The 11,266-nt window shown below is 51.2% G+C and overlaps 1 protein-coding gene across 2 annotated transcripts; it reads right to left on the bottom strand.

Moving 5' to 3' along the window:
* Positions 1 to 92: 92 nt before the first annotated feature.
* On the bottom strand, positions 93 to 10,696 carry larp4b (La ribonucleoprotein 4B). 2 transcript variants are annotated; one of them, XM_037276909.1, is made up of 17 exons: positions 10,198 to 10,696; positions 8,590 to 8,727; positions 7,441 to 7,594; positions 6,859 to 7,002; positions 6,673 to 6,751; positions 6,393 to 6,529; positions 6,008 to 6,111; positions 5,701 to 5,811; positions 5,426 to 5,479; positions 5,116 to 5,361; positions 4,945 to 5,048; positions 4,631 to 4,879; positions 4,504 to 4,528; positions 4,265 to 4,420; positions 3,960 to 4,153; positions 3,719 to 3,833; positions 93 to 3,316 (listed from the first exon to the last, which is right to left on the bottom strand). In XM_037276909.1, the coding sequence occupies exons 2-17, from the start codon at positions 8,668 to 8,670 to the stop codon at positions 3,050 to 3,052; spliced, it is 2,220 nt and encodes a 739-aa protein (XP_037132804.1). In that variant the 5' UTR covers positions 8,671 to 8,727; positions 10,198 to 10,696; the 3' UTR covers positions 93 to 3,049. The 2 variants fall into 2 exon arrangements, with proteins under 2 accessions (XP_037132804.1, XP_037132805.1); XM_037276910.1 differs by lacking the exon at positions 4,504 to 4,528 and having other exon boundaries at positions 4,265 to 4,445.
* Positions 10,697 to 11,266: the final 570 nt, after the last annotated feature.

The raw sequence follows: 11,266 nt of genomic DNA, 5'->3' as shown, positions 1-11,266 counted from the left end.
CATTTTAATTAAAAAAATGTTTAAATGTGTATTAAATTGGCAATCAATAACTTAGACTGTAAAAGTAAATAAAAGACAAAGAGCCCCAGAGCTCCTCAACAGTGCCTAAATGTTTATTTTTCCAGTAAGCTACATTTATTTTCCAAACAAGACAAGTTGAACATCCTGTCACAAGAGTAACTTAAATTATCTCGAAACCAACCAAGCACTTGATTCCAGTCTCACAATGAAAGAAAAAAAATCTGCAAAGAAATACACAAACTCAGATCAAATGGCAACAAAAACAACAGAGGAAAGAATAAAAATGGTTAAAGGTGTCTCTAGGCATGCAAGCCTTTACGCAGAGTCCACGATTGTCCACAGCTGTTAGCGTAGCAACTAGGTTAGCGTTGCTAATGAGTGAAACCACGGTGAGTCAATAGAACTCGAGTCTTGTGCATTCCTCAGAAACAAACTAATTCAGCTATTTTCCTCAGTTGTGCACCATCAGGGGGAGACTGGCGCAGTGACGGGGGGGGGGGTGTTGATCAATCGAGATGATGGTAGCCATCTTTGTGGAAGGATGCCTATTTATTTGCAGACACGCGCGGGTGTTCACAGTTGAGTCCGAAGTCACGATGATAGGGAAACCACCAAACTGAGGGCCCTTCTACACACGAGTCACGCACCAGCTACACGCTAGGCACACACTCGCACTGTCTTGTGGTCAAAGCGTTTTTTTCTTTGTGACACATGTAAAGGTTTAAACGGACAAAAAAAAAAAAGTGTTGATGTTCCTGCATGGAGCAACATTGAGGCAGGATCAATATCCCAGGAGCCAAACCTTATTGTGAGCTAACAAGCGGGTGGCTAATGCGAAATTTGCACCACTTAGCCTGTGCTTCAAATGTGCGTTACACCTCACAACGTCAGCAAAACACACAACAAAATAAAATAAAAGACAGGATGACAATTACAGTAGGCAAACATAACATTACAGAACTCAAATGGTTTTGTGGATATGTGTAGCTTAGCCCAGCTTACAAGAGAGATCGCTCGTCAAAATAAATTGTTAGTCAGTGTTGGTAAATGCGCATCCAACTAGCTGGTCTCTAAGATAGGCCACGCTAAACACAGCCAGAAGAGTTTGGTAGGAATCTCTCACCCTCAAGTTTCTCAAAAACAACAAACAAATTAAGTGAGGAAGTTTAAATTTTTTTGTGTTGATGAGTGTCTCTTTGTTAATTTTTTTTTTTTAGTGGCATGTAAACAACAACAAAAACGCCCATGTGTCAATGGAATGAAACTAAAGCAAACAAAAATGTTTGTCAAAGTCCACACTCAAAACAAATTGAATTATCAAAGAAAAAGTTCCAAAAAGCACAACAAAAGACAAAAGACTTTTTTTGTCCTTTGAATCCAACATCCAGCTCATTAGTGACATTAATAGAATTTTGTTTTGTAGGTACCTTATATTTTTTATAATCTGAGTATTTACAATTGTACAAGCAAAGCACACACCTCAAAGTGCATAATATTTAATACAGTATCGACTCGGGTTTGCATTTACACCATTTTTTTACTTTTGCCTGCCAAAAACAACCTGAATCCAAACTTTTTTTCTTTTTGTACATGATACAAAAAGAAAAAACAGAAAACAAAAGACGCTGATACTTATTTGCACGCTGCCTTAGGTCACTAAATATTATCTCTTTAGTAGTGCAGGGGGGGGGAGGGGGGGCGCAAACACTACCCTCTATGCTCGTCCGGTATAAAAGTTAAGGCAAAGTCACTTTTCAAGTTCAAATAAAATTCAAGTTTCTCAAACACTGGATGGAAATCTTTTGCGTGGAGACGACGCCTGCCTGCTGATGCTTTTCCTCTCGCAAAAAAATAAACGAGAAGATAACAGGGAATAAATGGCACAGCTCTAGAAATGAGCGTCTTTGCTCAGCAACTGCAAAGACAAAAAAAAAAAAATAATCAGTGTGCATTTCAGTCCCAAAAAATAAAAGTCAAAATAAATAATAGAGAAAAGTTGCGCCGTTTCCCTTTGATTGCTGGGAGTAACAAAAATGCTTCAGGTGGAAAGAAAGATTCGTTTGTGAAGTTTGGACCTGCTAATTATTTACACTTGAATCAAACGTGTTGCTAGGGGGACATGCAGTGTCGGCGCCTCTTTTGTCCTTCCGCTGCAAAACACAAGAAACCTGTGTCACCAGCTTAGTTGCTCCTCCTCTTTTCTTCATTTACTCCTAGCCAAACACTTGCATTCTGCCATCCTGGCCCATCAATCAAAAAGGGCAAGTCAAGCGAACAAAATGCTGGCCGGTGTTCACTTTCACAAACAAAACATGGAGACTCTGTACCCCGTGCTTCCGTGAGCCCGCATGGGGCTAATGATGGCCCACACCACTGTGGGTGAATGCCGATGAGCGTCGGGCGTCTGCCAGTGACAGCGTGGGCAAAAGAAGGCCTATCCGCATGCCCCCCACCCCCCAAAATGGCGCCGCCATTAGAGTCGCTTGTGCAAAATTGGGGGGGGGGGATTTTTAAAATTTGCTCAGCGCTCTCAGAAATCTACAATTGGGAGGTTGGCTCTCCACAGGGAACTTCAACTATGGTTCAACAAAATTCATATTTTGGGGCATTTCACATTTGAACCAAATTTTGTTTGCATTTCATTGTGAGCGAGGCAAAATCATGAGTGCAAAAGAAGAGCAATCTATTTTGGTCGCATCCCGGAGAAAACAAACTTCAGTGGCAAGTTTCCAATTGGGTCGCCGTTCCAATGTGCCACAAAAACAAAATGGACAGACAACTAAAATTGATGACTAAAAAGGAGCTGAACCCAAACGAATGTGGGGGTGCTTTACGTGCACACTAAAGTGCTTTTTGTCCGAAAGCCCTGATCCGGAGAAGGAGGCGTCATTCTCTTTGCTCGCCTTCAACGTTTGGAGAGAAGAACAATGGAGTAGCCCTGACGTGGTTCCTGTCTTTTTTTTTTGGGGGGGGGGGGGGGGGGGGGGGGGGGGGGGGGGGACAGTGGACTTGGGCGGAAGGGGAGGCCCTACAGGGGGGACTTGGGCGGGGTTTGGTGGGAATCCTTCTTCCCCGAGTGCGGCGGGGAGGCCCAGTGGCCAGCCAGTCTGCGCGTGTCCCGCGGGGGTCTTCCCGTCTCTCTGGCCTTGGCGGCCTCCCGCGTCAGGCTCGGGCCGTCGGGGCACTTCCTCTCCTCGCCCGTGGGCTTGGCTTCCTTGGGGGCGAGCGGCTGCGATGGGGTGGGGGTCTCCTTCGCCCGCTGGCAGATTTCGGCGTAGGAAGGCTTCCGCTGCTCCTGCAAGCAGACGGCAGCTGTTTTTACAGGCTGGCAATGATATAAACGCTCGACATCGACGAGTCGTCTGTCCCATTGTTAATTGCGGCACGTTCCTTCCCCCTAATATCAGTGCAGCTTGAATTTACTCGTAAAAAAACACGTAAAATTTTGGCCATCCATTTGAACGAGGGAGTTGATTTGAGAAACACGTGTCCATGTGGTCGGATTTGTTTGGAGCTGCAAAATTGCTGATGTTTTGGCAAAACCCATCCTCCATCATTGGATGACAAACTCCCTCAATTTGCGGCTCTCGTCGCTCTGCATTTCAAAGAATGACGTCGAGACAAAGGGAGGGGCTACTATCGGTCGGGCCGCGGCCTCGTCTCAGGGGAAAAATGCTCGTTTCTCATGCGCACTGACCGTTGCGGCGCCGTTGACTTGCACCGACTTGTTGGTGGTGGACAGCGTGCCGGGAACCCGCTCCACGGACAGCTGCCCCTCCTTGGCCCGCTTCACCTCCGACAACCTCGCTTCCCTGAAAGCAAGGTCCCGTCGCGTCAATGCGTTTTTGCAATCTCCAAATTCCAACGTGCTGCCAAAGCAGTCCAAGAGTCTCCGCCTTTCATAAAAGCAGTTGGGGAGCCCCGTGCGGTGTGCTTACGTTGCTGGGATGGAGGGAGGAGGTGGCGGGCACACCGGGGGTGACCGGGTGGGGCCCGCGATGGAGGCAGCCGGAGTGGGCGAAGCTACGAAGCTCACGGGCACTAGGGGGGAGGAGGGAGAGGAGGAGGAAGGGGGCATCGACTTCGGAGGCTCTTTTGGGGCTCCTCCGGGACTGGAGTCGACACTGACATTCTGCGGAACACACAAAGCCCAAACTGCTGCAGCAAGATTGAAAAAGGCTGCAAAAGGACCGTTCTATTTTATGCTTTCCATTTGCTGAACAAAAGGGCGGCGGCGGCATACTCTGTCCTTGGTGGGCGCCAGTCGGCCGTCAAAGGTGCCCTCCGCCTTGAGGTGCCCGGCGGCTCCAGGCAAAGGAGGGAAGCTGGACAAGCCCAACTCGAAGCTCGGCGACGGCGGTTTGGGCGGCGGCGACTGTGGCGACTGCGGCGTCGCTCGCTTGTCGCACACAAAATGGCTTTGCCTTAAACAACAGCAAAGGGAAAAGACAGACGTGGCTCCAATAGGGCAAAAGGACTTACTGTAAACTTGTCATCTCTCTTTTTCCTACAAGAAGAAGAAGACGAAAGACTTTGAAGGATTTTGAGGGCGGCGCACGAGACACAAATTCCAGCGGTTGCTTTCGATTCACGAGGACGCGTGCGGTACCTTCCTCGGCCCATTCCCGGGGAACCATAGTCCACCGTGGCGGTGAAGTCGGATGTCCGGCCCGTCTCCCGGCGGGGAAATATGGCGACGGAGCTTCGGGGATGGGCGGCAGGGAAGCGCGCGGGAGGGCTGCTGCGGACGCCGTTGGTTCGGTCGCCAGGGAAGCTGGCAAAGAGAGCTGAGCCGTCCGGGAGCCCCGTGCGCTCTGCGCCCGCGAGGCTCGGACGTGGGTGGGGCTTGCCGTGGTTCCTGCCGGGAGCCGACAAAGATGGGTAAGCCTTCGTCCAGGTCGTGCCGAGCAGTCAGAGACTAACCTGGCCCGGGGGGAGTGCTGTCTGACACCGAGAAGAGCCGTCGCTGGCTTGAAACTGGCCGATGTGAACCCATTGATGAACTGGTTGTTGTGGAATGGAGCAACCTGAGGAGGGAAAAAAAAAACCCATCAGTAATGCGCACACAAGAATCTCCTCCGAACGCCGGCTTACCAGTGCGGGGTCGATGAAGCTGTGAGTGGCTGACCAGGCCTGGGGTGCGATGAGGCTGTAGAGGGGGAACTGCTGCTGGGGGCTGTACACCGGCGGGATGTAGTAGGACGCCGCCGTGTAGCGCTGCGGCTGAGGCGGCTGTTGCGGTGGCGGTGGCTGCTGAGCGTACAGGTTGGCCTCCACGAGCCGGTAGCCATTCTTGGGCATGAACGTGTTGAGAGCGATGGCCTTGGCCTTTATTCGCGCCTGCGACAGGGTACGGCACATTTGTTGACATCTGTTCAACGCACCTTCGAAAGAAAGGACTCACCTTGATGGGCTTCCCTTGGAAGGTTCTCACCTCCTCCCGGAGGTACTGAAATGCCTTGAAACGGGAGAACATCTTTTTGTCACTTGCAAAACATGATACAAGTTTCACTCTTCCCCCAAAAACCACAACAACCGTCGTTGGGCAAGGCGAGAGTTGAAGAAAGCAAAAAACACCAAGACTCAATGCGCAGCGACGACGATCTGACTCCATTCAAGAAAAGTGCTACGGCGTCGTACTCTGCACGATTGGTCGGCTCATGAGGAAAGGCCTTTTACCAGCTGCGCATCCGCTTCGGACTCAAAGGTGATGAACCAGTTGTCGTTGTAGGCAAATTCACAGTTGACGAACTTGGGCAGGCAGTCTCCTTTAAAAAGGGCCTCCACCTCCTGTCAAAGAAAAGTAACAAACACCTCTGCGTTACTAAATCTCTTTTTCCCCACATTCGTCTGCCTGCCTGCGCAATATTTCCTTTCGTGAGTCAACGACGGCTCGAGAGGGTTTGTGTGCTAAATAGTGATTCGATCAAGCGTCATCATGGGTTGAAGGAGCGTCTGACACAACGGGCGGGTCGGGTCCACTCACGTCGACTGGCGTGCTCTCGGGAACCTCTCGGAGGATCACGATGCAACGGTTCTGATTGGGTCGCACCTTCTCCCCCTTCTCATCCACCTGGACCAATGGCAGAGCTGGGGGACAAAGCGGATGACCATGTCTATGCAAACAAGTTATGCGATGACGGCAAAGCACGGCAGCGCTACGTTACATGCGGCCGTGGCTAAGGAATTCTTTTGGAAAATATGTTTCTCAGGGAAGCTACTGACTCCGCGTTTGTTCAGAAAAGCGATTGGTTGCGCGCGGCGCAATTTGCTCAGGCTATCCGATCATGTTTGCGTCATTGTGTCGGCTCGTCCGAGGGGAGTTGCGCCGACGCCAATTCAAAGTCAAGCGAGCGCCGCCTCCCACTCACAGCGTAAAATGTCCACGATGAGCTCGACATCTGTGCTGAGCTTTTTGATGTGATCCAGGTTGGCCACCGTCACGATTGGCACGTACTGGTCGCTGTCCATTTGGGAGATGAGGTAAATGTCACTGGCCAGGTTCTCGCTGAGGGACAAAGACCAGGCAGGCTGAGTTAGACTTTGCGCCGGGAGGACAACAAACAGTGGCGGACAAGAGTAACAAAACGGCAGGACGGTCACAAATGATAACGAGGAGGAATATGTGCAATTGAGCAAAGCGCTGCTCACCGGGAAAGACAGAATTCCAGAGCTGTCTTGAGGTGCTCCCGCAAAGCTTCCTGGGGATCCCTGGGCTGGGGGTCATCGACTGTTCCCGCACAAGGAAACAAAATGCTCACAGACAGGCACAGCGGCACGTCAAAGCATCACCCGATTACGAATTTAGCATCGCAAGCAGCCGACCGGCCCGCCTACCTGCGGGCGCAGGCGGCCTTGGCTCCGGGAAGTCCGGCTCCGGGGTGACGGGCGAGGCAGGGGGCCGGCCCGACGTCAGCGTCACCGGCGGGGGCTCATCGGGCTCCCGGAAAGCCTCGTCTTCTTCACCGGCGCCATAACCTCCTGTGCGACAAAGACACAAAGGTCAACTGTCGGAAGCTGTCCGGTGATTGGGCAAAAAGGGGTTGCGGTCAGACGGACGAGGTCAGCAGAAAGGGACAAAGGCGGCTGAGCTTGAAGACTGTGCCATTTGCAAGCTTGTCTGGCATGGCTAGCTCACGCAAGCGACTGACTGACTGCGCAGCTATTCGGTCGCCGGGGAACTCGGGTTTTGGCACAAATGTGATGAGTCACTTTGCTGTCAAGTCATCTTGCTTGATCGCAGGCAAACAAACAATGACGTTTGCAAAAATCAGATGAGCTAGAATATGATGTTTTACAAATATTGATATTTGTCTATGTTTGTGTGTCAAGACAAAAGAAAGACATGGGGTATTTGCAATGGCTCTGCGGGGCTTCCCTTCTTTGTTGCAAGTGTCGGAAAAAGGTGGGCGGGCCAACCTGGTGAGCCGGGCTGGGCCGAGCTCCTGCAGGAGTCCTTCCGTGGTGGCGGAGCCGCGGCGCACTTGTCGGCACCACCGCTGGGCTCCAGGCTAAACACGTGGTTGGCCCATGCTTTTGCATTGGGATTGAGGTCCGAAACCTTGGCAGATTCCTGCGGAGGCAACGCCAGATGAGGCTCAGAAAGCGCAGTCGAGCACCAATAGTCACGCTTTGCGCAGGGAAGATGAGCTACGTATGCCGACACATTTTCGGTACGTTCAAGTGGACGGAAAATAAACTTGGGCTTGATGGAGTCAAAGGAAACGAATGTGGGCATAGGGCAGCTGGGAGGGGGGGAAAAAAAAACACCACAAAGACATGGAGCGGGTTGTTGTTCAGGTAACATGAAAGCAGGGGCTATGCCTTAAGCTAATGGCGGCTACCTTACTAGCTTGTAGCACAGCAGCAACTCTGCTTTCAGTCGATCGCAAATTTAGTTGGAGCGGAGCCGAAGCGCGGTCATCTGGCAGCCGCCAGCAAACGGCGTGGGAGCAAAGTCAAAACTCAAATGGATGACAATTCATGTCATCAAATGATGTGTCCTCAAGTCTGCCTGTTTAATTTACTTTAGCGCACGCTAGCTAGCGCGTAGAGCCAACGCCATTTGGTTCTTGGGCAATTTTTGAAGTGTCCGGACCAAAAGGTGTGGGACATGCATATTGCTTGCAAAATATGCATTTGTGTCTCAGCTTTCAAATCATAAAAGCAGGGTCGTTCCTTTGGGTATGGCATTGCCCTGCCATAAACAAGGGCCCACTGCACACTTGGCGTTCACTCACAAGAACTTCCACGGGCAGCGTGAAAGGACTTTTCCGCAATCCAGTTTTTGATCCTGGGCTAAAACGTGATAGCGCCTGGTGTCACTTCCAACAGCGCCATCTTAAGGCCCTTTTACGCTGGCGCTCAACGTAGCCGTACGGACTCGCTTTGAAGTCAGCCAGTGAATTTTCCAGCTGGGTAGCGAGGCAACGGGTCACGTCAGAGGCGTAATGGCGCCCGTGTCAAAGTCGGCCAACTGTTTTCCCTCCACATCACACGGCGGCGTGACCGGTGACGCGGCGACATTGATGAATGAAAAAGTCGCTTTCTTCTGCGGCCGTGACGCACCAAATAAGCGTTGTCCTTGGCCTCTTGCACCGGCTGCACCTGCGGTTCAGCGACAACCTTGGCGTCCTGGTCAGAAGTCATGAGCCGTCTGCTTCTTGGCTCCTCGGGGAGAAGTGTGCGTGCGCGGCACTCGGCGGCCTATGCAAAACCGGCACACAAACAATCAGTCAAGCCCGTTGCTGCGTCACCACGACCACAAAACAAGCACGTGCTGTCGGGAAAAAGAGAAACCCTTACAGCCGTTACCTCTGCACTATGAAACAGAAAAAAAAAAAACATTTGATCATTGCTCAATCAATCAATACACTCCCCCGCGAGTCAGCTTTTGCATCGATTTGAATGAAAGAAATTTGTCACGCGGCCGACCTGAGGGCGGGGCTTGCAAACAGACGATTTTCAGAGCGCGTCAAGCAACTATTTTAGCCTCTCTGGGCAGCTAACGATCTGCCATGTTAGCCCACTAGCTAGCATTCATGATCTGTCTGCGGGGTGGCCGCAGCTCAGGGTGCGTCGTTCGAGTCCTGCTCTGCCCGAGTCATGGGTGGTCATGTCTTCGAGCCTGCTTGCCTCCAGTGCCAGCGTATGAACTTTAGGTGGTGGTCGCAAGGGCCCTAGGCGCGCACCGGCTGCCGCGCTACCCGGCAGCGGTGGCTCCTCACGTTGTTTACCGCCACCGGACTGCGAACGTGTGAAAGCGTTCGCCTCAAAGGTGCTGCTTAGCGTCACAGGTTCAAATAGCGATGTGTACCTGTCGTTTTTATTTTTTTTACTACATTTCAGATTTCTTGCAGCCGGTCGGGATTTGTAAACAAGTCCCGCTGTTTCACTTGTTTCTTGAAGGAGTGAACAGATGCGCAGTTTTGACAAATCTGCAGACCGGAAAGCTCAAAGTACTGGACTGAGATTGCCATGACAAACAGCCGTGGCCGGTTTATCTGGAAGCCGGTTGCACTGTCACAGGGCAGCCTGCACATCACGCGACAAAAAGAAATTCTTGGCCGCTACTATAGGAACAAAGTGTTTTATGAGGTGCGACTTGATGTCAAAGGTAAGCAGCACAGTAAGACACCGAGTGCTTTTCCTCACTTTTAGAGAAGCAGAACCTTCTAATGTTAGTCTAACACGCGCGCGCACGCACACACACGCACGCACACGTCTGGCAACTAAATACCGGTCTTTTGTGAATCAATTCCCCGCATCTGCGATAAACGGGGGTTTCCCAGGGAGTGTCTGCACTAGCGGTGGCAGTGCAGAAACGTCAAGTGTTTGTTTGAATGACCCGAGGAGCATCGTATGCGACATGGGGACGGACGGTGAGTTCATTCATCAAAACGCCACCAAAAACGAGCCGGGCAATCAATTACGGTGCACGTTCAAGTTGACGGAGCAGGCCCAGCTGGTGAGCTGTCGTGCCCAATGGAAGATGGCGACCCTCCGGCGTGATTTCGCCCCGTTTCCCCCCAACCCCCCATCGAGCTCAGATTTAGCTAGCCCAACTGCTAACTTCCCGGACCGGATTTTTCCACAACAAAGCTTTTCTACGAACACACTTTGTTTCCTTTGAAACGAGTTCACTTGCACAAGTCCAATCGAGAATGTGCCACTCACCTGTCAACTCTCGCTGGTCCGGCAGGCCGAAAAGAAAGCACAGAAGACAAAAATAGAGAAGGGAGAGGGGGGCGGGGAGAGGCAGGCAGGAGACGTCGGGGTTTGGACTGAGGCCTAGGCAGGGCGTCCGGTGCTAAATGCGCAGGGGTTTAAGCAGCGGGCTGCCTCGACGAAATGACCCTCAAAGCTCAGCCAGGCAGCCACCCGAAATCCTTCTCGGAGCGTCGGGCGAGAGTTAACAAGCAGTCTCACCCCCAGCCCCCTGCCCCGACCCCCAATAAGAAGCGAGATACCGAAGAGCTAGTAGCAGGGGGAGCTAGGTGGCTAACTACCTTAGCTCGCTTTGCTTTCACCAACTTGAACAAACGTGGTGGCGCGTGGACAATTCCACGCCACAAAAAGGCTCGGCAGTGGCCTCACCTCAACAGCTCTAAAGAAGAGGAACCAACGGAACCAAAGAGAAGCGAAGCGGCAAAATTAATCCGGACAAATGAACGCGGCAAAATTAATCCGGACAAATGAACGCGTCAAAACTGGCGACGTTCCTCCCGAGCATACACAAGATTGCCGAATGGACGCTATGTTGCCTCGTGAGTGAACGGTCCGTTCGAAGATAACGACTCCTTTCAGTGAACGCATCATTTCCTGAAGTGATTCGTTCTTTTTTCAGTTCATTGCGAGAACGGATCAGAGTGAACGAGTGCTGACTATCCCGTTCGCGAACAAGACAGTGAGTGAACTGCCAACGGATTAGTCAGTGAACGTGAACTATGTAAACCAGAATGTTGATTTACGATTTTCTAAGGAAAGAAAGAACCACTCATTGAAACGTCACTTCTTTCGTGCTCATTTTCTCCAAGCTAACGGCTAACTTTATAGTTTCCCGTTCACGAGCGAGTCAGTGACGCAATTTCTCGTTCACGACGTACTCATTCAACAACGGATCAGTGTGTGGGGGCGAACGATTCGGTGAACGATTCTTTTGAACGAATCGTTTGAGTGAACCAATTCTACAGATTCAGTTCACTTAAAAGAACCGGAATGCACATCACTATAGTGAACTGGCGTG

Source organism: Syngnathus acus, chromosome 17 (genome assembly GCF_901709675.1).
Source record: "Syngnathus acus chromosome 17, fSynAcu1.2, whole genome shotgun sequence".
In the NCBI taxonomy this organism is placed as follows: Eukaryota; Metazoa; Chordata; class Actinopteri; order Syngnathiformes; family Syngnathidae; genus Syngnathus; species Syngnathus acus.
This window is presented reverse-complemented; position numbering and strand designations above follow the sequence as displayed.